Below are 24,992 nucleotides of genomic sequence, written 5' to 3'. Positions count from 1 at the left end.
CATTTGTTCTGAACCAGACAGTAGGGGTTCTGCTGGAGTCCAAGCCTGCCTTTCTCACCTCACCCTGCACATGACTTCCGACTAATTCTTTGCTTCTCTATGATGATGCAGCGGTGGAAAACCTGAAGTGTACAGACCTGTCAATCCAGAAACTACAGGTGTTTGTGAGCCAAGGAATCAAGGGTCTTGTTGCCTAACAGCCAGAGGGATGGTCGTAGGTGACTTCAGCAAGCAATTCTGAGATTGCTGTTTGCAGGGTTTTACTTGGTATTTCCCTCTCCCTGTGCAGGGCGTGATGCTGTGTGATCTCCACACCTGCCGCAATGAAAATCCCATTTTGCTGGGACAGTGCCAGGTCCCACCCATAAGGGGGCTATAGCACACCAGGGACGAGGCCATTGTACCCAGGCACCCTGGGGCTGTGCCACCAGCGGAGTGACATTTACTCCAACAGTCACACCTTCCATCCTAATGAAGCTGCCCTAGGTGGTGTTGGGGGAGGCTGAGGAGGAGCAGACAGGGTTGGGAAAGAGACCTCGAAGTGTGCCCAGCCTAAAGCTGGATGCCGGACTAGGAGTCTACGCCCCACCTTATTCTGCATTGAGCCCAAAAGCATGAGAGCAATTTAGATAATTCATTGTGTGATACGTGTGTTCTCGGCCCTCCCAATAAACTCATTTCCCTTTAAAAAAATGAAAACAAAAGTTCTAGTGTCTGATGGACGTGTAAAAACCTAATAAGGTGATGGCTGTGTAAAGATTTCGGGTCGGGGGGGGCTGGGCTGGAGGGTCTTTAGAACATGTGCGGGACAGTGTTGCAGAGGCCGCGGCGCGCGCGGAGGGGAGCTCTTTCTCTCGGCATTGTGCGGGGAGCAGGTGCGGTCTGCATTACCATACAGCTGAGCGCACAAAGAACCACTGATTCAGCCTTGCACAATAACAGAGTGCCTTAATGACAGCCACGCGAACGACACACACCAAACTCACTTTTTACCAAGCGGAGGGAGGCCGAGGGGGGAATACCCAGGAGAGAGGGGCTGGACACCCAGGAAAGGTGGTGGTGGCCGAGAATCGCTCCGGGAAGGACATGTGTGTGTGCGCGCGCGCCCGCGCGCGCGCGCGCGTGTGTGTACGCGGGGTGGGGTGGGGGCACTAGCTGGGATCTCCCTGGCGGCCCGGGGTGGGGAGGAATCGCTCCCCAGACCCCGCCCCCACCAGCGGCCTCGGACTGGCGCAGGGACACCGTGGGCGCGCGGACTCCGGGGTTCCCGGGGGCGCCGCGCTCGCCCCCAGCCCTGCCCTGCATGCTGGCTTTGCGCTCCCGGACGCAGAGCCGCCGTCCTCGGCCGGTGGCTGGTCGGTGTCGGACCTTCCCAAACTTCCCCAAACTGCCGCTGCGCTCGCCGCCCTCTGCCCTTTTCTCCTCGCGCCCGCCCCCTTCCTACCGAGCCCCCGGCCCCCGCCCCCCCACCTCCCCCCCAGGCTCCTCCGGAGGAAGGGGCTGCCCTGGAGAAGGAGCGGCCCCGGGGCCCCAGACCCCGGGACACGGCCCGCGCAGGGAGACGGCGGGCGGACGCCACGGCGGCCCCGAGAGTTTCCCAGGCCGCGTCCGGCCGCTCCAGGCCGGCTGCACTCGGCAGGGCTGGAGGCGCCGCGCCGCCCCCGCGCGTCCCCGCGCGTCCCCGCGTGTCCCCGCGGGCCTCCGCGGGCCTGTGGCCGGCGGGAGAGCCAAGGGGCCGGAGCCGCGGCCCCCGCCTCGGGAGCAGAGAGGACTCTCGCGGCGAACATTTTGCAGGAATGTAAATGAGCGCGTTTTGTGTGGTGTGGAGGAAGGCGGGGGGCTGGGGGCGGGGGCAGAGGAGGGCCGGGGGCGGGGAGGTGTGGGGGCGGGGAGGAGGTTGCACATTTTACAGCTCACTGACCATTTGGCGATCCATTGAGAGGAGGGTTTGGAAAAGTGGCTCCTTTGTGACAGCTCTCGCCAGATTGGGGGGCTGCTTATTTGCATCTCATTAGCCATGCGGGCGGCCGGCGGGATATAAGGGCAGCCGGCGCCGGCGAGCGCAGACCTCGGCGCGCACCCGCGGAGAGCGGCCGGCCCGGGCGCGCAGAGGACGCGTCGCCGTGGCGCAGCGCCTCCGCCCGCCACCCGCCGCCCTGCGCTCGGACCCCGCGCTGTTGACGTGGATGGCACCGGCTGGGTTCTTCGGGAAGACGCGTGTCTCCGCGGGGGCGCAGGGGACACGAGTTCAGGGCGCTCCGGGAACGACCGCCGCCGCCGAGTGACACGGGCCCGAGCCGCGGGGCGCGCCGCGCACCCCCGCCGCCGCCGGGCGTCCCTGCGCGCGCTCCGCCGGGGCCCCGGGATTGTCGCCTCGCGCGTGGGATTTGCAGACCGCGGGTTTCTAATCGGACTCGGAGGAAGCGTCGGCCGCTCTCTGGGAATTAAGCCGAGTATCTGGACGCTCTCGCTCTCCCTCTTTTTTCTTCCTTCAAAGAAGCTTGAGACAAAACCAGGAAGCGGAGGACCCTCACCCACTCGCGGGTCGGAAGGAGGCGGAGGAAAACCGAAAGTTGCGGCCGCACGAGCCGCCTCCCCGAGCTCTTTCTCGTGCATCCCGAGCTGCCGTCGCCCCCGAAGGGCGGATCCGCGGAACCGCGGCCTGGGAAGGGACCGAGCTCCCGAAGAAAGAAGTCCCGGTCACCCCAGCCTGGGGCCGAGCGGCGGCGCTTTTCTGCCCGCGCCGCTCGGGGCACGGCCACCCCCGCGCACTCCCTGCGGCTTCGGGACGGGAACGGGGGGCGCGGCCGGCCGAGCGAGTCCGGCGCGGCACCATGGGCCGCCGGTGCGCCCTCGCCCTCGCCCTCGCCGTGCTGTCAGCCCTGCTGTGCCAGGTGAGTCGTGAGCTCGGGGTCCGCGCGGCCCGGCGGCAGGTGGGTCGTCCGCGGGGGGGACCCCGGCGGGGACCCGGGGCGCAGGCCGCGCGCGGACGGAGCGGCGGAGAGCGGGGCCGGCGCCGCCCGCGGTCAGCCGGCTCCGCGCGCCCTCACGCCCGCGCCCGTCCCCGCAGGTCTGCAGCTCCGGGGTGTTCGAGCTGAAGCTGCAGGAGTTCGTCAACAAGAAGGGGCTGCTGGGAAACCGCAACTGCTGCCGCGGGGGCGCGGGGCCGCCGCCGTGCGCCTGCAGGACCTTCTTCCGCGTGTGCCTCAAGCACTACCAGGCCAGCGTGTCCCCCGAGCCGCCCTGCACCTACGGCAGCGCGGTCACGCCGGTGCTGGGCGTCGACTCCTTCAGCCTGCCCGACGGCGCCGGCGCCGACCCCGCCTTCAGCAACCCCATCCGCTTCCCCTTCGGCTTCACCTGGCCGGTGAGCGCAGCCTCCGCGCGGCCCGGGCCGGGGGCGGGAGGGGCGCAGGAGGGGTGTGCGGGGCGGCGGCGGAGGGGGCCGGGCCCCGAGCCTCGCCCGCGCGCCCGGAGTGCCCCCTAGGCGGCCGGGCAGTGACAGCCGGGGTGCGGCGAGGCGCGGGACCCGGGACGTGCCGGGGTCTGGCCCCGGTACGGAGCCCCGGTCCGTGAGCGCCTTCCCGCGGGCGAGTGTTCTTGAGCCTAGACTGGTTGGGTGTCGAGCTACCCTGGTAGCGTGACAGCCCCTGGCCCTCTCTGTGCAGCCCCCCACCCCCGCCCGATGACTACCCCCTCCAGACCTGTGCTCCTGCGGGGCTTCGCTTCTTCTTTTCTTTTCTTTTCTTTTCTTTTCTTTTCTTTTCTTTTCTTTTTTCTTTTCTTTCTTTTAAACGTGATATCCTGTACTAACAGGCTGAAAAAACACGTCAGGAAACCACTCTTTAAAAAGTTCTCCCATTTCCTTAAGGAAAGTGAAAACAGACAAGAGCTGTACAGCACCCCACCGCCCTCTCCAATGGATCTGCCAGGGAGACCCTTAGTGGCTTGGTTGTCCCCAGTGCCTGGGTTTGGGCTTTGTTTTCTAACATTTCTGCTTTAGCTGAGGTCTCCTCCCCCTTTCTTCCAGGGCACCTTTTCCCTGATCATTGAAGCTCTCCACACAGATTCTCCTGATGACCTCACAACAGGTAAAAACAAGCCCCAGACCCCAAAACTGAGTGAACTGCTTCCCCAGTTGGTGTGTATTTGATTCCATGTCTCCACCAGAAACAAGCTCCTGTAGACCCTCACTCTGCGAGTTCCTGCCTACTGGTCAGGACAGAGGACCTCTGGCCCCTTACGGTTCATGCAGTCCCAGCTCCCCCAGGGCCCCAAGCCCCTGTGCTCTCAGTCAGAACCCATGGCGGCCTCCTCTCCCTACAGAAAACCCAGAAAGACTCATCAGCCGTCTGGCCACACAGAGGCACCTGACGGTGGGCGAGGAGTGGTCTCAGGACCTGCACAGCAGCGGTCGAACAGACCTCAAGTACTCCTACCGCTTCGTGTGTGATGAACATTACTACGGGGAGGGCTGCTCTGTCTTCTGTCGACCCCGCGATGATGCTTTTGGCCACTTCACCTGTGGGGAGAGAGGGGAAAAAGTCTGCAACCCTGGCTGGAAAGGCCAGTATTGCACCGAACGTGAGTTCCTGCTTCCCTCCCTGATCCACGTCCAGGCCGAGCTCCCAGGGAGCAGGGGAATGTTCTGTGAGCCCGGGGGATCCTGGGATTTCAGCACTGGAGGAGAGCTCTGGTGGGGAAACCGAGGCCAGAGAGCTGGAGAAACTTGCTAAGACCTCACAGCTAGCCAGTGGCAGGGCTGGGGTCAGCCCAGACATTTTCACTTCCGCTATGGGAAGCTGCCTTTCTTAATCAGGGAGGATTTTGGAGTCGGGGCCAGGGGTCAGGAAGTAAGCCCAAGGGAGAGGGAGGGGAGGAAGGAAGGGAGGACCAGAGAGGAGAGCTTGTGTGTGTAGGCGGGCTTCACCCGGTTCTCCTTGCTGTGACAGCGCTTGTTTCTCTCCAGAGCTGGTGTGCGGGGCCTCTTCGCAGAGTGAGCGTGTTTGCAGACATTCCGTGTGACCCACACACACGTCATTCATGACGTTTTCACTCGTGGGGTCTGTGGACAAGAGAGAATGTGTGTTGAGGCCTGGGTCTGTGGGGGCTGGGGGGTAGGGGCCCACCGGCTTGTGTGCTGCTTGCGCAGCTCCCTGCCTGGCAAAGAAATACCTTCACAGACATGAGTGGGCCGCGCCTGCCCCACTGCCCGGCGTTCTCCAGGCAGTCAAGGGCTGCCCGGGTGCAGGAAGCCAGGCCTTGGAGGGCAGGAGGCTCGCGTGGGCCCCGGGCCCAGTTCAGCTTGTAGGCCTCTCTCCCGCCTGTGGAGGCGTCACACACCCCTGTGTCAGGCTCCCCTCCCGTCAGGGGTACAGGGGGCTCTGGAGGTAGCCAGAAAGCCGTGGGGCTTTTCCTTGTGCTCCCGTAGCCGGTGACCCTCCAGCCCTCCTTGGTAGGCCCAGAACCCCTTGCCTGGGAGGTGTGGTTCCCGGTTTTGATCGCTGCCTGGGGCTGAGGATAGGTCTTCACAGCCTCAGAGGCCTTGTCTGAGCTCCGCCCGGGCCACAGCCGGCAGTGTTGCCTTCTACGCTTGCGGGTTTGTAAGCCAGTGAAGGCAGCCTGCTCAGCCTCAGTGCCCACCCCGCGGGGACCTCCTGCCTGCTGCGTCGCATCCCTGCTCCCCTCCCTCCTCTTCTTCACTGCAGGGTAGCCGAAACTTAAACTTTTTTCTTCTTATTCAAACACTGGAGTCTCTCCCCGCCCCCAGCTAGCGCGTGCCATCGATTAGATCTCTCTGGGGATAGGAGGCAGAAACTCACACCGGCTCCCATTGGTGGGAAGGGCGTGCACGGGCACGCGCGTTCGTGTGTGTGTGTGTGTGTGTGTGCGCGTGCGCGCACTTCTGTGTGTGTGTGTGTGTGTGTGTATGTGTGTGTATGCACGCGGGGGGGGCGAGGGGCGGGGGAGGCAGTATTGTTGCGCGGGCAGCTGCTGGGGAGCAGAGACAATAGAGCAGCTGTCCTGCCCTGGTGCTCTGCACACCAGCTGTCCACCCTTATCTACACACACACTTTCTGGGTATTACGAGGTGGAGCTTTGTGCAGAGAATTGGGAAGTGGGGGAGGAGGAGGGGGAAGGACTTCTGACCCTCTCAGAAGAAAAGGGGATGGGGTGGGGGTGGGGGCTTCCGTGCCCTTTTGTGCTGGAGCCACTGCGTTAAGAAGAATGCTGGCCCTGGGGCTGAGCGAGTCCTCCGTTACTGGGCAAGACCTGCAGTCCCCCACAGATGGGAGGAGCTCAGCTGGGGTCGCCAGTGGAGCAGGACAAGTTTGGTGTCCCCCATGTGGGGTGGTAGCCCCCGTGATGCTGGGGGGCACTTGGGGTGGGGCTTGACCCTGTGTGTTCTCTTTGCTTGTAGCGATCTGCTTGCCAGGATGTGATGAGCAGCATGGGTTTTGTGACAAGCCAGGGGAGTGCAAGTAAGTCTGCAAAAGTGCTTTTTCCCTTTCCTGGTTACCCTTTTACACCTAGTGTATTTGTAAAGTAGCACTAGGTGTTCATTTGAAAAACTCTGGTAGGATCAGCTGACCGTTATTCTGTTGTTTCTCCTTAGTAAGTGTATAGAACATGTAGGGTCGTGGTTGTCAGTCTCCTAAGTGCCTCAGTGGGTATGGGAACTTACAGATTTCTTGGCAAGGAATCGACATAGAAAATGGGTCTACGTCAGGGAATCTCAAACATTTTGGCATATTAGGACCACCTGAGGAGTCTGTAAAAACACAGTCCCAGTGGCCCTCATGCCCCGAAGTCAGACCTTTTGAGGCTTTGGTGTGTTAGAAAACTCCCAGGGAGACACCAGTGTTGTGCCTTGTTTGCGAGCCAGCGGGGTTGGTGCTGCTGCAAGACCGTGTCTCGCAAGTCGGTGGTGTGTGTCCGGGAGCCCAGGGACGCCCGTTCCCGCCTGACTGTGCTGCTCTTGTCCTAGGTGCAGAGTGGGCTGGCAGGGCCGCTACTGTGACCAGTGCATTCGGTACCCAGGCTGTCTCCACGGCACCTGCCAGCAGCCATGGCAGTGTAACTGCCAGGAGGGCTGGGGCGGCCTCTTCTGCAACCAGGGTGAGCCCCCCCCCCACGCAGCAGCCCCGGGCTTCCCGGCCTTACTGAGGACTCCAAGTGTAGCCCCAACCTCCCGTCTTTTCCCCTCGCAGACCTGAACTACTGCACACACCACAAGCCCTGCAGGAATGGGGCCACGTGCACCAACACGGGCCAGGGGAGCTACACCTGCTCTTGTCGGCCGGGTTACTCGGGGGCCGACTGTGAGGCGGAGATCGATGAGTGCAGCACCAGCCCCTGCAGGAACGGAGGCAGCTGCACGGTGAGTCCGGCCACAGCAGCTCCTCCTGCTGAATGGGGCCTGGGTTAGCTCCGCGCGGCGTGGGTCTTTGGGAGCCAGGCGTGAGCGCTGTCTCTTCTGCACGACACAGGATCTTGAGAACAGCTACACTTGCACCTGCCCGCCGGGCTTCTACGGTCGAATCTGCGAGCTAAGCGCCATGGCGTGTGCCGACGGCCCCTGCTTCAATGGGGGCCGGTGCTCGGATAACCCCGAGGGAGGCTACACCTGTCGCTGCCCTGGGGGCTTCTCTGGCTTTAACTGTGAGAAGAAGGTGGATTCCTGCAGCTCTTCACCCTGCTCTAATGGTAGGAGGGCAGCCCTGTCCCCTCGGGGACTTGGGCGAGTGCTCAACACTGATAAGAATGCATTAGAAAGCACATGTGTTTAATTTTAACCCAAGCATGGCATGTTGCTACCCTGAGTTTATGGAGCCTTTCCACTAAACAGTCAGAAACCCTTCACAGAGATTGTATCCGTGAGTCTGGAAATGCTCAGGGATCAAGGAGGGCAGACAGGAGTGTGGACTCTCACGTTCTGCGGGGAGAGCCTGAGGCGAGAGGTGAGAGGGCTGCCCAAGGTCACACAGTACCTCAGGGGCTCGGGTCCAGGCTGTAACGCAGTGCATCGCGCTCCGATGGCAACCCAGCCACCCTGTCTCTGGAGGGAAGCCCGGCTTGGCTCTGTCACCCAAACATCGCCGTCTGGTGTGTCTGTGTGTGCGGAAGTGTGGTCTGCTGGCGGGCCCCCCACTGCTGCGCGAGTGGGTAGAGGAGCGAAGCTGGGCCCCAGACAGGCCGGGCCACGATAACTGATGGAGAACAATCATGGTTCCTTTGCCTTCTACCTGCTGTCCGGAAGGTGTGGCCATCTTGTGGGGCCGAGCTTTGCCTCCTGTCGGTTTCTATCCGTGGAACCACCAGAAATACTGGAGGCTTTACCGTGAGAGGCAGATTAGCTGGAGGGTTAGTGATTTGGCTTGGGAAGGACAGAGGTCTCTCCCCCTCCTTCCTTTCTTCCTTTTCCTCTCTGTTTCCAACCCCGCTCTTCTCACTAACTGTGGAGCCAAGGGCAAGCACGTGGCCTCACTCAGGCTCCATTTACTCAACTGCCACCTGGGCCCCTTGTGGGCTGCTGTGAAGGTGAGTGTGTGTTGTGCATGGCACCTGCCGAAACACGACCGCTCCAGACCCACGAGTCGTCCGACTCCCAGTATACCAAGCTAGACCAGACTCCTGCCCTGGGGCCTGGGTCCCAAGTAGCCAGCAGCTGGTTCGGGCTGCGGGCTGGCTGGCCTGTCTCGCGTCTCTGGGGGTAGCGCGGGGGCAGACACCGGTGTGTTCTGTGTTCCAGGTGCGCAGTGCGTGGGCCTCGGGGACTCCTACCTGTGCCGCTGCCAGCCTGGCTTCTCCGGGAGGCACTGCGAGGACAACGTGGACGATTGTGCCTCCTCCCCGTGTGCCAATGGGGGCAGCTGCCACGATGGCCCGAATGAGTACTCGTGCGTCTGTCCCCCCGGTTACACAGGCAGGAACTGCAGTGTCCCTGTCAGTAGGTGTGAGCATGCGCCCTGCCACAACGGGGCCACCTGCCACGAGAGGGACCGGCGCTACCTGTGTGAGTGTGCCCGGGGCTACGGGGGCCCCAACTGCCAGTTCCTGCTGCCTGAGCCTGTGCCAGGCCCTGTGGTGGTAGATCTCACCGAGAAGTACGTGGAGGGCCAGGCCGGGCCCTTCCCCTGGGCGGCCGTGGGCGCCGGCGTGGTGCTGGTGCTGGTGCTGCTGCTGGGCTGTGCCGCCGTGGTGGTCTGCGTGCGGCTGCGGCTGCACAAGGCCCGGCCCGCTGCGGAGACAGAGACCATGAACAACCTGGCCAGCCGCCAGCGGGAGAAGGACGTTGCCGTCAGTGTCATCGGGGCCACGCAGATCAAGAACACCAACAAGAAGGTCGACTTCCACGGGGACCACGGGGCTGAGAAGAATGGTCTCAAGGCCCGCTACGCCGCTGTGGGTTATAACCTGGTGCGGGACCTCAAGGCAGACGTCGCCACTGCCGCCAGGGACCCTCACAGCAAGCGGGACACCAAGTGCCAGCCTCAGGGCCCTGCAGCGGAGGAGAAGAGCGTCCCGACGCTCAGGGGGTGCGTGCGGTGGGCCGGGCGGGGACGCGCGGGAGGGCCAGCCTGCGAGGGGGCCCCACGCTCAGGCGCTGCAGGTGGGCGGGGGGCCCGCTGGCGTCCCTTGGCCCGGCGCTGGTCGTTTCCGGAACAATTTTCACTGCTCATTGCGATGCTCTTCCCCTTTCAGCGGAGACGCGTCTGAAAGAAAGAGGCCAGACTCCATGTATCCCGCTGCAAAAGACACAAAGTACCAGTCGGTGTACGTCATCTCGGAGGAGAAAGATGAGTGTGTCATAGCGACTGAGGTCAGTGCGCGGTGCGAGGCACGGCGGCGCCCCGGGCCCGGCCTCAGGACGGAAGCGGGTGGAGAGGTCAGAGGATAGTGACCTCTCTCTGGAACTAACCTCCCATTCTGTCTTGTGGGCCCCTCTAGGTGTAAAATGGAAGTGATATGGCAAAATTCCCGTTTCTCTTAAAATAAATAAAATTCCAAGGATATATGCCCCAGTGGATGCTGCTTGAAAGAGGAAAGGGAGACCCACGGACTGCTGCTGGGAGCCGATCCGGACGGAGCCGGTTCTCTCCCGGAGGTCGGCCGCACGCCGCCCGGGCTGCCCTCCGCAGCGTCCGAGGGGGCCTGTTGCACTGCCTTTTCGGGTGTTTCCATTGCACTAGGGACGGTTGCTTTTAAGAGGTATATATTTAAGTGGACGGACTGACTTGCTGCATAGGAAGCGTGAGCTGCCCGAGGTGTGTGTCTTGGATACTTACGAGCCAGTCTGTTCTTGAGTTAGAATCGCGAACGCTGCCTTCATCGTCCTTTTTGATACTAAAAGGTGTTTTTTCTAGGTGGAAAAAATGTGTGTTATTTTTTGGACTTGTAAAAATATTTTTCATGATATCTGTAAAGCTTGAGTATTTTGTGATGTTCATTTTTTATAATTTAAATTTTTGGTAAATATGTACAAAGGCACTTCGGTTCTATATATTTTTTGTATATAAATGTATTTATGGGATATTGTGCAGATGCTATTGGAGGTTTTTACTGTTTTGTTAATGAAGAAAATCCTTTTTAAGATATTTTTCCAAAATAAATATTATGAATGACGTTGAGAGGTGTGTTTCCTCAGCGCTCCTGCAGCAGACCGGGGCTCACTCCCCGACGCCAGAAATGGCTTCCGACTGTCTTTTGAAACATCTCTGCCTGGCTGCGCTGGGCTGATGGAAAGCAGCTTTGCTCACTCCTCTGCCTAGCTCTCAGCACCATCAGGGCAGCCCCAGGAGAGACCCAGTGTGGCCCCTGAATTCCCTGGGAGTGTCACGGGCACACGCATTTGATGGGTGCCAAGAACCCTCAGAGCTGGTCACCTTCTTTTGGAGCCTTCTGTCTTTATGGGACTGGAGCAAAGCCTCATTTGGGATCAAATACCCATGAGACTCTTGTGTATTGCCGTGGAAAAGGCTCTTTGTCTCAGAATAATACTTATTTGTCCATTGGTTTATGGGTTACTTCCAGTCAATTCAAAAGAGTTAGTTGCCTTCTAACTCAGCAGCTGTGGGGGGACAGCTAGCAGTAAGATACTGAGTGCCGGCAGCCCGCCCCAGGGTGCTCCCTCCTCCCAGGGCTGCCCGGGAGCCGGTGGTGTTCCTGCCTCTCACAGCTGAGGGGGCTGAGGGCTGTGGCCGTGCGGGCCCTGCTCAGGTCTGTGCGTGGCAGTGTCCATGTTTGTCGCTGGGAAGTCTGGCTCCAGACCCCAGTTCATTCACCCATTATTCGTGGTCACAAACTCAGCTTCTTATTGTGAGCGGGTCTCCGAGACTTAATGAACCCCCTCACTGGTGTGGTTTGGTGGTTCCAAAGGGTGAGGGCCCACTCTCAGCTCCCTAAGATGACAAGTCCGTGTTGGGACAGGTGGCTTATTTCTGGGGTCAGAGGGGAGCGGGCAGGGGAACAGAACTTCCTGGCCTAAGGAAAGGGAGAACGTGGTGGCCCACTGTTGCCTCTGTCCAGCGATGGCGATAAGCCTCCCACCCCCGGAGCTTATGGGACAGTTGGAAATGTGGCATCTTGTGGGAGGAGAGGAAGGCGCACACGGTAACCACCCACACGTCCACACTCACGTGCACAAGTGAGGGGGCGCCCATGAAACAGCACACGTGGAGCCTCGGGACACCCCTACTGGGGCTTCTGGATCCCACCCCATCTACCCTGACCCCTCGCGTCCCCGGGGGCTGCTATTTTGGAAGAACTGCCCACGGACAAGGGCTCCAGCGGAGGGATTTCTCCGTGGAAGGAAGTCAGTGGTGCGGCCAGAGGGTGAGCGGGGCAGAGTCAGGCCTCTGACCCTCCCCCACCCTCGGCCTCCCCCCATGCCCAACCAGCGCACAGTACGGGGCTAGCGGCCTGGTCTGGAATCACGGAGGGACCCCCCAACATTGCTCTTGGGAGTCAGGATCTGAGCAGGAGCAGGGAGACCTTGTGCCCGGGGACACCTGCCGGCCTGGAGTCATGCTTAGTGCCCCCCTTCTACTCTCAGAAGTGGACTGGCCCTGCCCGGCTCTGTCAAGTTACCCCGAAAACAGGGTGACAGGTAGAGGCACCCCAGTCTGGAGTTTCCAGAGGGCTCCCTGGAGGCTGGCGTGTGGAGGAAGAGTTGGCTAGACCGTGGGGTGTCCAGTCGATGGGAAATCACGTCCAGGGTCCCAGCCTCAGGGAGGGTGGGGGGCTGGGAGCCAGCGGCCAGTGTGCCTGGAGCTGAAGTGATGGAGGAAAGAGAGACAGTCCGGGTCCGAGTCTATGCAAATCCCTGATGAACCAAGTGAAGAATCTTGACCTTGATGCCAGAAGCAGTCGGACGCTTTGCCGGGTTTGACCAGGGTTGACACGCTTGATTTTGTGCTTTGGAAAGCCTCTGGTGGCCTGTGGACAGGGAGACGCATGTGGCGCTGTTCCATGGAGACCCCCTGTGTCTACCTCTCCCAAGCTCGGGGAGCACCGGGCTGACAGGCAGAGCCTGGCCTGAACCCGGGACTCGGGCACAAAGCCCCTGAGCAAGCCAACTTGCTGGGTTTCATCTGGCCATGCAGATGTGGACACCACCCAGAAACCCTCTGTACCGTGGACATGCTGTCTTGGAGACACAGCCTGGCAGTGGCGTCTACACATCTTACCACGACGGTGCATGTGTCTGTTCACTGCACCACACATCTCAGTGCGTGTGCTCACGCCTCGAACGTATGGAGGAGGAGGGATGGCCCAACGGACTGCACCGTGCGCCTGGTGTCCAGCTGTGACCGGGGCCCTTCCTGCTCCATGTATGCCGCCGCGGCTGCCTGCAGGCCATGCTCCTTCTTGGCTCGCTCTTTCTTTCTTTCTTTCTTTCTTTCTTTCTTTCTTTCTTTCTTTCTTTCTTTCTTTTTTACAAGATTTTATTTATTTATTTGACAGAGATCACAAGCAGGCAGAGAGGCAGGCAGAGAGAGAGGAGGAAGCAGGCTCCCTGCTGAGCAGAGAGCCCGATGTGGGGCTCGATCCCAGGACCCTGAGATCATGACCTGAGAAAAGGCAGCGGCTCAACCCACTGAGCCACCCAAGTGCCCCATTTCTTGGCTTTTTCTGAGGCAAATTCCAAATTCCAGAGGTAACAGTGTCTCATCCGTAAATATTTCAGGATTTGTCTCTAAAAGTTAAGGGCTCTTTTTCGTTTAAGTCAACAGCAATAAACTCTCACATCTAAAAAAACTCAACGAGTTTACTTAAATATCACTAAGATGCTGGGTCGGAGTGTGCGTCCCTCCGGCCGCCTCATGAGTGTTTGTAACTGTCTCTGAGTCTCCTCCAACTTTCAGGTCTCCCCACCTTTCCATTCCTGTCTGCTTCCTCCCCTCGCCCGGTGGAGCCCTCACCATGCCCGTCTATCCTGCTATTCCCGTGAGCTGGTAACCAGATCAAAGGGTCTGCTCAGATTTGTGCTCGACTTTCTTTGCACAAATAGCTCATCGGTGGCGGTGCTGGCCTGCTTGCCCGACCGGCCTGAGTCAGCAGGGCAGAGCGACCCTGGGCTTCGGAGCAGAGGCCTCCCCAGCCCCCGTCCGGCTTTCGCGCAGGCGGCCCCGTCGACGTCTTGGCAAGCACGCATTGCTTTGAGACTCGCGACGCACACACCAGAAATGCAGCCTCTGCCGTTCTGCGCTGAAGGGAACCGGGGCTCCCCGGAAAGAGGGAAAGCTGCAGCGGAGAGGGCCGCGTCTAGGGGCCTGGGGACACTGCCTAAACCTGCGACAGTGAGCGTCAAGGCAACAACAGGAACAGACGGCAGCCCCCGAAGTGCGGGGCGCTGAGGCGTCCACCCCGTGTGAGCACCAAGGAGCAAGGGAGGCAGAGCGACCCCTGCAGTCGCGGAGCTGCTGCTCTCACAACACTTCTGGAAGTCTAAAACCATGTCCCGATGGAAAGTTAGAGGGAGCAAGTCTCAGGAAAAGCACGTTCACCTGTTGGTCTCACTGAAGCCCCAGGGAGGCTGGAGGGCTGGCGAGGCGATCCCGGCCTGGGGTCGTGCAGGTCTTACTTCCTGGGCTGTTTCTTCCAGGACCGGGAAGCTGCTCTCATGGTTGCTCCTTCCTTGCTCCCGGCAGGTACTTGCAGACACGGCCGGGAGCCATAGTGCCCGGCCTGAGGGTGAGTCACCGCGGGCCCATCAATGTCCATGAGTTTGTATGGCCATGACCCATGCCCCTGCCCTCCGGCTGCAGGGACATAAAGCCTGAAGGCTGAGGAGCCGCCTGTAAATGTCGAATTAGAGCGTCTGCTCAGTCCTTCATTCATCTGCTGGTGAGACAGAGAGAGCAAGCACGAGCAGGGGGGCGGCAGAGGGACAGGGAGAAGCTGACGAGGCACTCGATCCCAGGACTCTGGGACCATGACCTGAGCCAAAGGCAGATGCTTCACCGACCCACCCAGGCTCCCTGTAAATGTCAAATTAAAACATCAGTCTCAGGGACACCTGGGTGGCTCAGTTGGTTAAGTGGCTGCCTTCCGCTCAGGTCATGATCCCGGCGTCCTGGGATCGAGTCCCACATCGGGCTCCTTGCTCGGCAGGGAGCCTGCTTCTCTCTCTGCCTCTGCCTGCCTCTCTGTCTGCCTGTGCTCGCTCACTCTCTCTCCCTCTGTCTCTGACAAATAAATGGATAAAATCTTAAAAAAAAAATTAAAAAAAAAAAAAAAACATCAGTCTCAGAATGGACTCAGGGAGCCTCAACGAGCAGAGCCCTGGGAGCACCAAAGCTCCTAGTTTTAAGGTCTTTTACAGAACGCGTTTTGCAAGTATCCCAACATATTCCATATTCTTGAAAGTAGATGAGCTCATCAATGTACTGTCCACATCAGGCCACTTCTGAGAGTAGAAGGGGGGCACTAAGCATGACTCCAGGCCGGCAGGTGTCCCCGGGCACAAGGTCTCCCTGCTCCTGCTCAGATCCTGACTCCCAAGAGCAATGTTGGGGGGTCCCTCCGTGATTCCAGACCAGGCCGCTAGCCCCGTACTGTGCGCTGGTTGGGCATGGGGGGAGGCCGAGGGTGGGGGAGGGTCAGAGGCCTGACTCTGCCCCGCTCACCCTCTGGCCGCACCACTGACTTCCTTCCACGGAGAAATCCCTCCGCTGGAGCCCTTGTCCGTGGGCAGTTCTTCCAAAATAGCAGCCCCCGGGGACCCGAGGGGTCAGGGTAGATGGGGTGGGATCCAGAAGCCCCAGTGGGGGTGTCCCGAGGCTCCACGTGTGCTGTTTCGTGGGCCCCCCCTCACTTGTGCACGTGAGTGTGGACGTGTGGGTGGTTACCGTGTGCGCCTTCCTCTCCTTCCACAAGATGCCGGTTTCCCCCGGCTCAGTGTCCCTCCAGGTCGGGAGGACAGGGAGGCTGGGAGTCTGGCTGTTGCACATGCCAGCCGAGGGAGAGCGCCCCGGTTTAGACCGTCCTGACCTGGCAGGTTGGCAGGGTGCTGGGTAGGGGCAGAACGGTGAGGAATGGAGAGAAATAAAATGTTTCAGGCAGGTTCAGTCAGCAACACTGAGCTGCAGTGGAGGTGGCCGTCCAAGGCTCTCAGTGCAGGACGGTCCCCGTGTCAGCACCTCTGTCTTCCCGGAGGAGCCCCGGGTCTCGCGCTGCGATTCTCAGGCCCTTCTCCTGACTCAGACCCAGTTCCAAGGGCATGAACTTGCCTCCTGCTCCGAGTGCTGCAGAAAGCAGGACGCACCCTGACGCCCACGCGCGGCAAGGCAGGGACTGTTTCGCGAGTTAGTCATGGTAGCTTGAGGTTCCCTGGATGTCTGCAAGGATGCGTCCCCAGGGACAAGAAGCTGATTTTAGCAAACTGTCCGTGGGACGTGAATGGTCACCACCCTCCGCTCCTGCCACAGGGTTTGTTCCAAGAGCCGAGGGTCTATCTTTATCACAGCTACTTTGGGTGACCTTCCCAGCAGCCCAGAGCAAGGCTCCTGCAGGTGGGGCCCCTCCAGCCCGGAGCAGGCAGCCCGGGACATGCTGAGTCTGCGGGCCCCCCCTTCCTGGGTGCAGGCTGCTCCTGGCTGAGGCAGGGAGCTGACTGTGGGAGTGGCCAGAGCCACCTGTCCTGGCCCACGCCCCCCACTCCCCGCAGGTGGGGACGTGTAGAGGAGCTGCAGGTGGGGGGCCCTGGACTTGGAAGCCGAAGACCCAGGGAGCCAGCCTTGGCCCGGGCAAGTTTGCCAAAGGAAGCCTTTGGACTGACACACGTCCTCTCCCTCTGTGAGGTTCCAAGCAGATTGGTAAGTACCTTAAGACCTCTGTGTGTGTGTGTGTGCGTGCGTGCGCGCGCGTGTGTGTGTGTTATGCACCTGGAGAGCAGATGGGGTCACCGGTACGTTCTTGGACTATTTTTTCCCAAATTTCTTTCCTTTTCCTTCTTGAAAAGTATGAGTCTGGTTAACAAAATGCTTCTTGGTTACTGGGGTAATTGGACCTTGAAATCCTAAGATAAAGTGAAACATGCTTGTCAAATGTCTGGCGGCTTCCTTCGCTCCTTCTGTCTTTACCTGGAAAACTTGTCCGCCTTTCACTGGTTCGCGTAGCCTGTACTCCCAGCCACCTGCCCTGTGCGGCGCTCCGTTCTGATAACGGGGGTGAACGCTGAGTAAGATGCCAGGTCGTTCCCAGGAGCTCACTGGGAAAGACGGTGGACATGGCGAGCACCTTCCTGCATTCTGTTCCTCTTGCCCCACCACACAGAGGGTCCTGCTTCCCGAAGCTTGGGTAGAGCGTCCAGTGGCTAGGTGTGGCCCACAGGTGTGAGTGGGAGTCAGGTCCCTCAGGCGGAAGGGTTACGTGCTGAGGTGAGGCTCTCCCACATCTTCTTTCTTGACACCCGAGCCCCCGGTGTCTCCGGTCTGAGGGATGGAACGGAGCCTTGTCCAAGGAACTTCCCTTTAAACGTGTGTCGTTCAAACCCACTGACCGATACACAGGTGCAGCTTGGGGAAGTCCGCTGGAGAAGGACCGCGACTCCATCCCCCGCTCTACCCCAATAAATTCGATCTTTCCCCTGTTCTTAGACATTTGGATTGTTTCTAAATTTTGGCAGTCTAAGTAATATATTATTGAACATCGTTACCTAAATCATTGATTGTTTCGTTTTTTTCTTTATGATAAGTTTCTAGAAGCAGAATTATATTGTCAAAGGGAATAAACATTATAAAGACACTTGTTATCTGTTTGTAAATTCCTACTAGAAAAACTTATGACCCTACCAGCTGTTCTTCACTAACAATACGCATTAGGATTTTAAAATTTACTGACCAATTTGATGAAGAGTGCATCCAAGTCATTTCCATTTTAGTTTGTTCAACAGCGGCTGAAGCCCCTTCTGCCTGTCGGTCAGTTCACGTTCCTTCCATCACACCAGCTACCCCATGCCCAGTAGTGAGGACCTACTGTGTGTCTGGTATTTTAAACGACATTATTTTAGAGTTCATGACACTACTGAGCGAGTATGATCAGTTCCTGTCGTGGGGGCTAGACAGGCCACTGGCGCCATGGAGGCCCCTCAAGGCCGGTGCGGAGGGATGCCCCTTCCTTCTGGACTTCCTTCCACAGACGACTTGAGTGTACTTGTAGCCAACGCTTCCCGATGTCGAGTGTTCTCTCATCTTTGTTATTATGTCTTTATTTAATTGAATCATCTTTAGCTTTTTATTTTTATTTTTTAAAAGATTTTATTTATTTGACAGACAGAGATCACGAGTGGGCAGTGAGGCAGGCAGAGAGAGAGGAGGAAGCAGGCTCTCTGCAGAGCAGAGAGCCCGACACAGGGCTCAATCCCAGGACCCTGAGATCATGACCTGGGCTGAAGGCACAGGCTTAACCCACTGAGCCACCCAGGCGCCCCATCTTTGTTTGTTTAAACAACCTCGAGGTATAACTTAAACATGGTAAGACGCGAGCACGTGAAGCTTACATTTGGACGAGTGTTGTGAATTTTGTGCACTCGTGAGACACACCTCATGGTGAAGACAGAGCAAGTACCCGTCACCCCCAGAAGTGCCCTTCTCAGGGAAAGTCCCCTGCCACCCTTGTTAGCTGACCTTCTAGTGACAGGTTCTAGAAGCTCACAGCAAAGGAATCTTTTCCCACCGTGCTCTGGGCTTTACCTCTGCCCTCGCACGAACCACTGCTTCCCTCTTGCTCTGCTTGGAAACGTGTGGAGTGGGATGGGGCCTCCCGCAGACCCTGTCCCTAAAGACCCTGTCCCCATGGACCTACCCGGTCCCTGTGGACACTGGTCTCTGCCCCTGGTCTACTGTGGAGTCTCAGGCTTTGCCATCTCAGCTCAGAGAGTCCTGCCCCCACAGGCGCAGACGGCGTCACCGGCTTCCTCTCCGGGGGGCTGACCGCAGGGGGGCTGGCGTGGTAGGGAGCACAGGTGAGAGCAGTGAGGAGGTGGCCTCTGCCGGAGGCTCTGCAGAGAGATCCAGGAAGAGGCTGTGACACCCCTGATCCTCCCCGTGTCTGGGGAAGGCACACCTAGAACAGGGTCTTGGAGGGGGATTGGCTGGGACCACTTTGGTGGGTGGGGGAGAGGCTGGGGAGGCCTGGATGCAGCTTGTGTGGGTGGAACAAGGAACATCTCACAACTGTTCACCATGAGGCTCATAAAAGACGGCGTTCCTCCTTACCTGTTCCCAGCCCACCGCCTTCCTGGTTGTTGGTAGAGAAAGATGGGCTCAGAGCACAAATACGAAGTTATTTACTTCTGCACAAACCAGCAGTACTTCCAGGCAACTATCCTATTACTTCTCTCCTCATGATGCTGCCTGGCCCCTCCCAGCCCTGTCCTTGCTCCCTGTGACCCCCTGTGTTTGAGGTGTAGACACACCTGCTTAGAGAGACCATCTGGCGCAGAGAAGGGCTTCTCCCCTGATCCACGTTCACTCTAACTCAATCTGTGTCTGAGCACGTGTGCTCATGGATACTCCGTGGGGAGGACCTGTGGCAGCTGTGCAAATTCTGGACACCCCCGAGTCCTGGGGTTCCTCGTGTTCCGGGCCAGCGTGCCGAGAGGTTCCCCCCTTGTCTTTGCCCTGTGCTGCTTTGGGTCTGTAAACGCTGCAGAAAGCCCCGGGGGCAGCCGGTCTCAGTGAGATGAGCCCGTGGCACCCCACCCACAAGGTAGCAAGCTCTTCCACCGGTGGGGGTGTGGGGTCTGCTGAGGGGCAGGGGCAGGGCTCAGCAACAGGCGAGGAAAGAAACACCTGCGATTTCCCAGTGCTGTCCCCCTGAAGTTGGCAGCAGCGGTGGACTCTGACTGTGTTGCTGGAGACAGCCCCGGCACTTGTCACCACATAGATGGTGGGGGGCACGGGCTAGAAGTCTTGTTTTTGGTGAAGTTGGGATAAGGTCTGTCCATTCTCCACGTCCTGCTGAAGGGAGACGTGAGCTGGTCATGCAGGGCCAGGAGGGGACAGCGAGGTGGACCCTGGTGCTGGCCATAGCCCAGGGGAACCTGCGAGATCAGGGCTGGCTGGCACTCGAGACCAGAGTGTAGAGACACGGGCATCTGAAGACCTGCGGGAGGCCAGCTGCAATCTGTGCAGCAGACAGCGTCACGGCCCACATTCGAAGCCCTTCGCCCCAAACTATATCCCTGTCCTCAAGCTTCCCACCTGACACCAAAGAGGTGAAGTTTGAATGATTATCCAACCAACTTGAAAGACCTTTAAACTCAATCAGAGCCTGGGACACCCAGGTGGCTCAGCTGGTCGAGCAGCTGATTTTGAGTTTCATCTCAGGTTATGGTCTCGGGGTCGAGCCCTGTACCCCACTCCATGCTTGAAGAGTCTCTCCCTCTACCCCTCACCTCACCCCACTCAAATAAATAAATAAATTCAAAAATTAAATCAGGACCTGGGGTACCTGGGTGTCTCAGTCGATCGAGCGACTGCTTTCAGCTCAGGTCATGATCCCAGGGTCCTGGGATCGAATCCCGAATTGGGCTCTCTGCTGGGCGGGAAGCCTGCTTCTCCCTCTGCCCTTCCCCTGCTTGTGTTCTCTCTCTCTCTCTCTCTCTCTCTCTCGTGCTATTAAACAAACAAACAAATAAAAATTAAATCCGAGCCTAAACTCAACCTTATGTTTCAAATGACAGGATTCCACAGATTTAGGTAACCTGTTACTACAAACGGCCTTTTGATGTCGTGCTGTGGACATTCCATGTAAGTAAAAGCCTAATTATGCCAGATAGAGAAGCCGCGGGAGCAGAGCTCTAGCCACAAGCGGACAGGTGTCCCTGGCCAGAGGCAGCTCTGCAGACCCCGCCACCCGAGCAGGGCTGCGTGGCGGCGCCTCCTGTCAGGGCGGCCTCTTCAGGGCAGACTCTGTGCGGAGCCAGCCCCGAGGCCCGGAGGCCCAGCCTGCCCGTCTCCTGCACAGCCTCTCGCACCTCCCCCCGCCAGTGGACTCCTGGGAGTTCTGGGGGCTCTGCCCTGCCCTCCCATGAGGTGCATCTCCCACAGTTCCAGTGGGCATTTCCAACCTCCCCCACACCACGTGGCTTCCTGGTGGCCAGGGTCCTGTTTAAACATCTTTCCAAGACCATTTCTAACATGTCACCGTAGATGCACTTCACAGAGCCTCTGTACTGCATGAGTCTGGATTCTAAGTAGGACACGTGATTTCCATTCTGTCAACAGGGAAACTGAGGCTGGGACCCATAGTTCATCTGTGTGCTCGTCACATGTGCAGGGCCCCACTATGTCCTACCCATGACAACTCTCCCTCTGCCATCCAGGAGGCTCCCCCTCTTCTGCTTACTCACCCCTCCTGGGAGTCTGCCCTGATAGGCTAAGGTGCGACCCTGGGCCTGACAGGTGGCAGGACCTGGACCTGAGGAGGCTTCAAGCCACGTCCCTCACAGTACCATAGAGCTGGTGCTCCCCCAGGCCGTGAGCTCTTTGCAGAAGGGCTTTCTGTCTGCTGCCTGTCATCTGGTGGCTTCTTTTTTGCTAATTTTAGATTAAGTTAATCAACATATAGTACATCATTGGTTTCTGATGTAATGTTCAACAGTTTGTCGGTTACATAGGACACCCAGTGATCATCACATCCTGTGCCCTCCCTTACGCCCATCACCCAGTTACCCCGTCCCCCCACCCCTCGCCCCTCCAGCAACCCTCAGTTTGTCTCCCAGAGTCAAGACCTCATATGGTTTGTCTCCCTCTCTGATTTCTCCCCCTTCAGTTTTCCTTCCCTTCCCCTATGGTCCTCTCCCCTATTTCTTACATTCCACACATGAGTGAGACCCTATGATAGTTGTCCTCCTCTGACTGACTTATTTCACTCAGCATAATCTCCTCCAGTCCCATCCACATGAGGTACATGGTGGGTACTCATCCCTTCTGATGGCCGGTCGTCTTCCAGAGTAGCTGCACCAGCTTATATTCCCACCAACAGTTTAGGAGGTTTCCCCTTCCTCTGCATCCTCACCAACATGTGTTGTTTCCTGACTTGTTAATTTTAGCCATTCTGACCCGTGTGAGGTGGGATCTCACTGTGGTTTTGATTTGTATTTTGCTGATGACAGGTGATATGGAGCACTTTTTTCATGTGTCTGTTGGCCATTTTGATGTCTTCTTTGGAAAATTGTTCATATTTTCTGCCCATTTCTTGACTGGATTATTTGTGTTTTTTTGGGTGTTGAGTTTGATAAGTTCTTTATGAATCTTGGATACCAGCCCTTTGTCTGCCGTGTCGTTTGCGAATATCTTTTCCCATTCCATAGGTTGCGTTTTAGTTTTGTTGACTGTTTCCTTTGCTTTGCAGAAGCTTTTGATCTTGATGAAGTCCCAATAGTTCATTTTTGCCCTTGCTTCCCTGGCTTTTGGTGATGTTTCTAAGAAGTTGCTGCGGCTGAGGTCGAAGAGGTTGCTGCCTGTGTTCTCTAGGATTTTCGTGGATTCCTGTCTCACACTGAGGTCTTTCATCCATTTTGAGTTTATCTCGGTGTGAGGTGTGAGAGAATGGTCGAGTTTCAGTCTTCTGCCTATGGCTGTCCCGTGTTCCCAGCACCATTTGTTGAAGAGACTGTCTTCTTTCCATTGGACATTCTTTCCTGCTTTGTCAAAGTTTAGTTGACCATAGAGCTGAGGGTCCACTTCTGGGCTCTCTGATCTGTTCCACTGATTTACGTGTCTGTTTCTGTGCCAGGACCATACTGTCTTGGTGATCTCAGCTCTGTAGTGAAGCTTGAAGTCTGGCACCTGGTAGGTTCTGACACTGTGGAAGAGGGGACAGAGCAGCATGGAAAATGAGGCCAAAGATGCGGGGTCAGGAGGGAAATTCTTGGTGCTGAGAGATTTGTTTCTCTTATTGTGATGCTGAGCTTTTCTGCTGCATTATCAGAAGGGTGGGGCCACTGCTGGCCCTCTGCCCACCCCGTTAGGTGTGCCTAGCTCAGTGCCATGGGTTCTAAACATTTTCAGGTCTTCCTTCCGCCATCAGAGCACATCCGGTCCTGGGATTGGGTCTCCTAGAAATGATGCAGACTTTACCTATGATGCTGACAGTCCTTCCCCAGAGCTCACTAACAAGGGCAAAGAGGATAAAGAACTTGATGGATGGAGAGATCAAGAGCTCTGAGTTCATAAGAGGTGGGGCAGCTGTGAGACGCAGGTTGTCCAGGCCCAACTCAGAACTGCTATGAGCCACACGGATGCTCAGGTATGTGACTCCAGGACCTGCCGCTGGCAGGTGAGGCTTGGAGCCAGCTCCTCTCAGCTGCACTGACAGCCGTCTTGCCCCCAGGGTCCAACGACTCTCCCACACCTTTGCTTTCTCAGTTTGGTCTACTATGGAGATGAAGCTTCCAAATTAGTCTGAGAGACACATCCAGAGCAACATGATTTGTGCTAGCTTGCATTTTCCCATACAACGGGCCCCCCCCTGCAGGAAGCAGGACTGGCGGGAAGCCTCTCGTCCTCCCCGTCGGCTTCTGGACCAAGGAAAATGTTGAGGGAAAGATATGTTCTTTGAGTCTGTGTATGGCAAGAAGTCTCCTTCTGATGGCTGCTCAGGGCCGCGTCCTTCCCTGGCCCAATACTGGGCAGCCGGCCGGTGTGCGGCCTCTTTGTGTCCCCAGTCACCTGAACCCAGGGTCTTCTTGTGGTGGGTGCTTCTCAGTACTTGCCGAGCAAGCTGTTAACAGAGAAATGGTTGTTCTTTCCATAACCCAGAGTCCTCTGAGGAACGATCATCCAAGTTAACGGGTGGGTGAAGAGAGACATTGGCATGGATGACAGAAACTGTTCTGGTCAAGGAGATGATTTAAGAGTGACACGATGGCCCAGCACTGCCTGACAGGAGGTGGCCTGTCTCTGGAGGTCTAGGGGGCGGCTCTGCTCAGCTTCATGGGCCCTTTGTCTCCAGCAACAGTTGGGTGCAGTCAACTGTGTACTCCAGAACCCAGAGGATTTCTCCAGGAAAAATGCTCAGTTCTTTCCAAAACGCCACGAGAACGTCCATGTGGGAATAAGTAACAGGTGCTGGGAGCAGCTGCTCCTGATTCATGAATCTTCTTCTTTTAAATGTTTTCTGTGGGGAACCAGGGGCTTTCAAGAGCACTTTGCTCTGAAATATTCAAGGAATGTTTCTTCCTTTTCTTATCGCAGCAACAGTTTTCATATTTTGAAGCTGAATCATGAGGCTGCAGCTAGAATGGGAAGGTAAAAAGGGAAAAACATCTAAGTTACTGACCCCCACCATCACTCTGAAAGAGCATCTGGTTCTCCACCGACTCTTCTACAAACCCAGGTTAGGCAGCCGGCCAGAGATGACGTGGCTGGGCAGGGGACCCACGGAGGTGGGCCTGGGGGTGGCCCTGACGGGTCCGGCCCTGACCGGTTTCCACCATGCCCAGCGCGACCGGCGGGCGTCTGTCGCTGGGACGAGCTGTGGTGGGTTCTCCTGCACACGCTGCAGGGGCTACTTCATGCTGGGTGAGAAGAGCAAACACGACGCTGGGGCCCTGGGTGCCCGTTTATGGCCCCAGGGCAGATGTGAGGTGTCCCGTGTTCCCTGGACAGGAGATAAACCAAGGTTCCAGTGTTTACCGAGCTGGGATCCTTGTTCCCAGAGGACTCTGAGGGTACCAGACTCTCCGACCTGGGGTTGCCTCGATGCCAGGCATGGGCACTTGATTTCCATCCACTGTTTGCACCTCGGGAGAAGTGCAACTTAAATCACTGGAGGTATTCCTTCGGTTTGGAGACTGAGGCTCTCCCCCTTCCTCTGAGCCCCGTGCCCCCAAGCGCTGTCTCCAGGAGCAGAACCTGGTCAAAGAAAACCCATCTAGTGGCATGAGGCGCTCTGGTGGCCACAGACGTGTTTAAGGCTAAGAGTCAAGTGTCCCTCCTTCAAGCACCAGCCCCCACCCCCGGGCCCATGCGTCACAGCCTGTGGGGTTTTGGCAGCCCTTTCCCGGGCACGTGCCTTTCCACCAGCTAGAGCACGAGGTGGTCTCCATGACGCGTGGACAATAACTGCCAGCCAGATCTTCCACTTTGGACAAAATCTCGAGGCTGCCTAGTGCGGAAGAATGAGTGACCGGTCTTTTGCCTTTTTCTGCTGTTTACCAGCTCAAAGTGAAACGGGAAGCCCTCCAATCAATTCCAGCCACGAGCTCCTAAGTGGCTACTGAGAACATGTTCCTTCAGGACACTGGGCGGTCACGTGGCCTCTCGCTCCATGAGCCTGTCCAGTTCCCACATCCACCCCACAGGGCATCTTCCCAGGGCAGGCCCTTCTGGAGCAGGGCTGCGGCCTCTGCTCTCCCTGCTCTCCTGCTCAGGCAGGTGGCGGGCGCGCCCTTGGAGCTCAGAACAGGCCTCAGGTCACCATGTGGGGGCGTTCAGAGGACATCCAGGATGAGACGGCAGAAGATGAGTGGTTGTGTA

At 57.9% G+C, this 24,992-nt stretch overlaps 1 protein-coding gene across 1 annotated transcript; it reads left to right on the top strand.

The window, feature by feature from the left end:
- Nucleotides 1–2,551: 2,551 nt before the first annotated feature.
- Nucleotides 2,552–10,626, top strand: DLL1 (delta like canonical Notch ligand 1). The gene is made up of 11 exons (XM_032837225.1): nucleotides 2,552–2,894; nucleotides 3,071–3,367; nucleotides 4,031–4,091; nucleotides 4,327–4,584; nucleotides 6,422–6,482; nucleotides 6,989–7,119; nucleotides 7,212–7,381; nucleotides 7,491–7,707; nucleotides 8,753–9,539; nucleotides 9,706–9,823; nucleotides 9,952–10,626. The coding sequence occupies exons 1-11, from the start codon at nucleotides 2,835–2,837 to the stop codon at nucleotides 9,955–9,957; spliced, it is 2,166 nt and encodes a 721-aa protein (XP_032693116.1). The 5' UTR covers nucleotides 2,552–2,834; the 3' UTR covers nucleotides 9,958–10,626.
- The last annotated feature ends 14,366 nt before the right edge of the window (nucleotides 10,627–24,992 follow it).

This window comes from Lontra canadensis, unplaced genomic scaffold (genome assembly GCF_010015895.1).
Source record: "Lontra canadensis isolate GAN:19392208 unplaced genomic scaffold, GSC_riverotter_1.0 scaffold97, whole genome shotgun sequence".
NCBI classification, from domain to species: domain Eukaryota; kingdom Metazoa; phylum Chordata; class Mammalia; order Carnivora; family Mustelidae; genus Lontra; species Lontra canadensis.
This window is presented reverse-complemented; position numbering and strand designations above follow the sequence as displayed.

Excerpts from the sequence above, each read along its gene's own strand:
- DLL1 (XM_032837225.1), top strand. The coding sequence starts at position 2,835 with ATGGGCCGCCGGTGCGCCCTCGCCCTCGCCCTCGCCGTGCTGTCAGCC. Across the intron at positions 2,895-3,070 it reads TGTCAGCCCTGCTGTGCCAG|GTCTGCAGCTCCGGGGTGTT; the intron begins GTGAGTCGTGAG and ends CCGTCCCCGCAG. Across the intron at positions 4,585-6,421 it reads AGGCCAGTATTGCACCGAAC|CGATCTGCTTGCCAGGATGT; the intron begins GTGAGTTCCTGC and ends CTTTGCTTGTAG.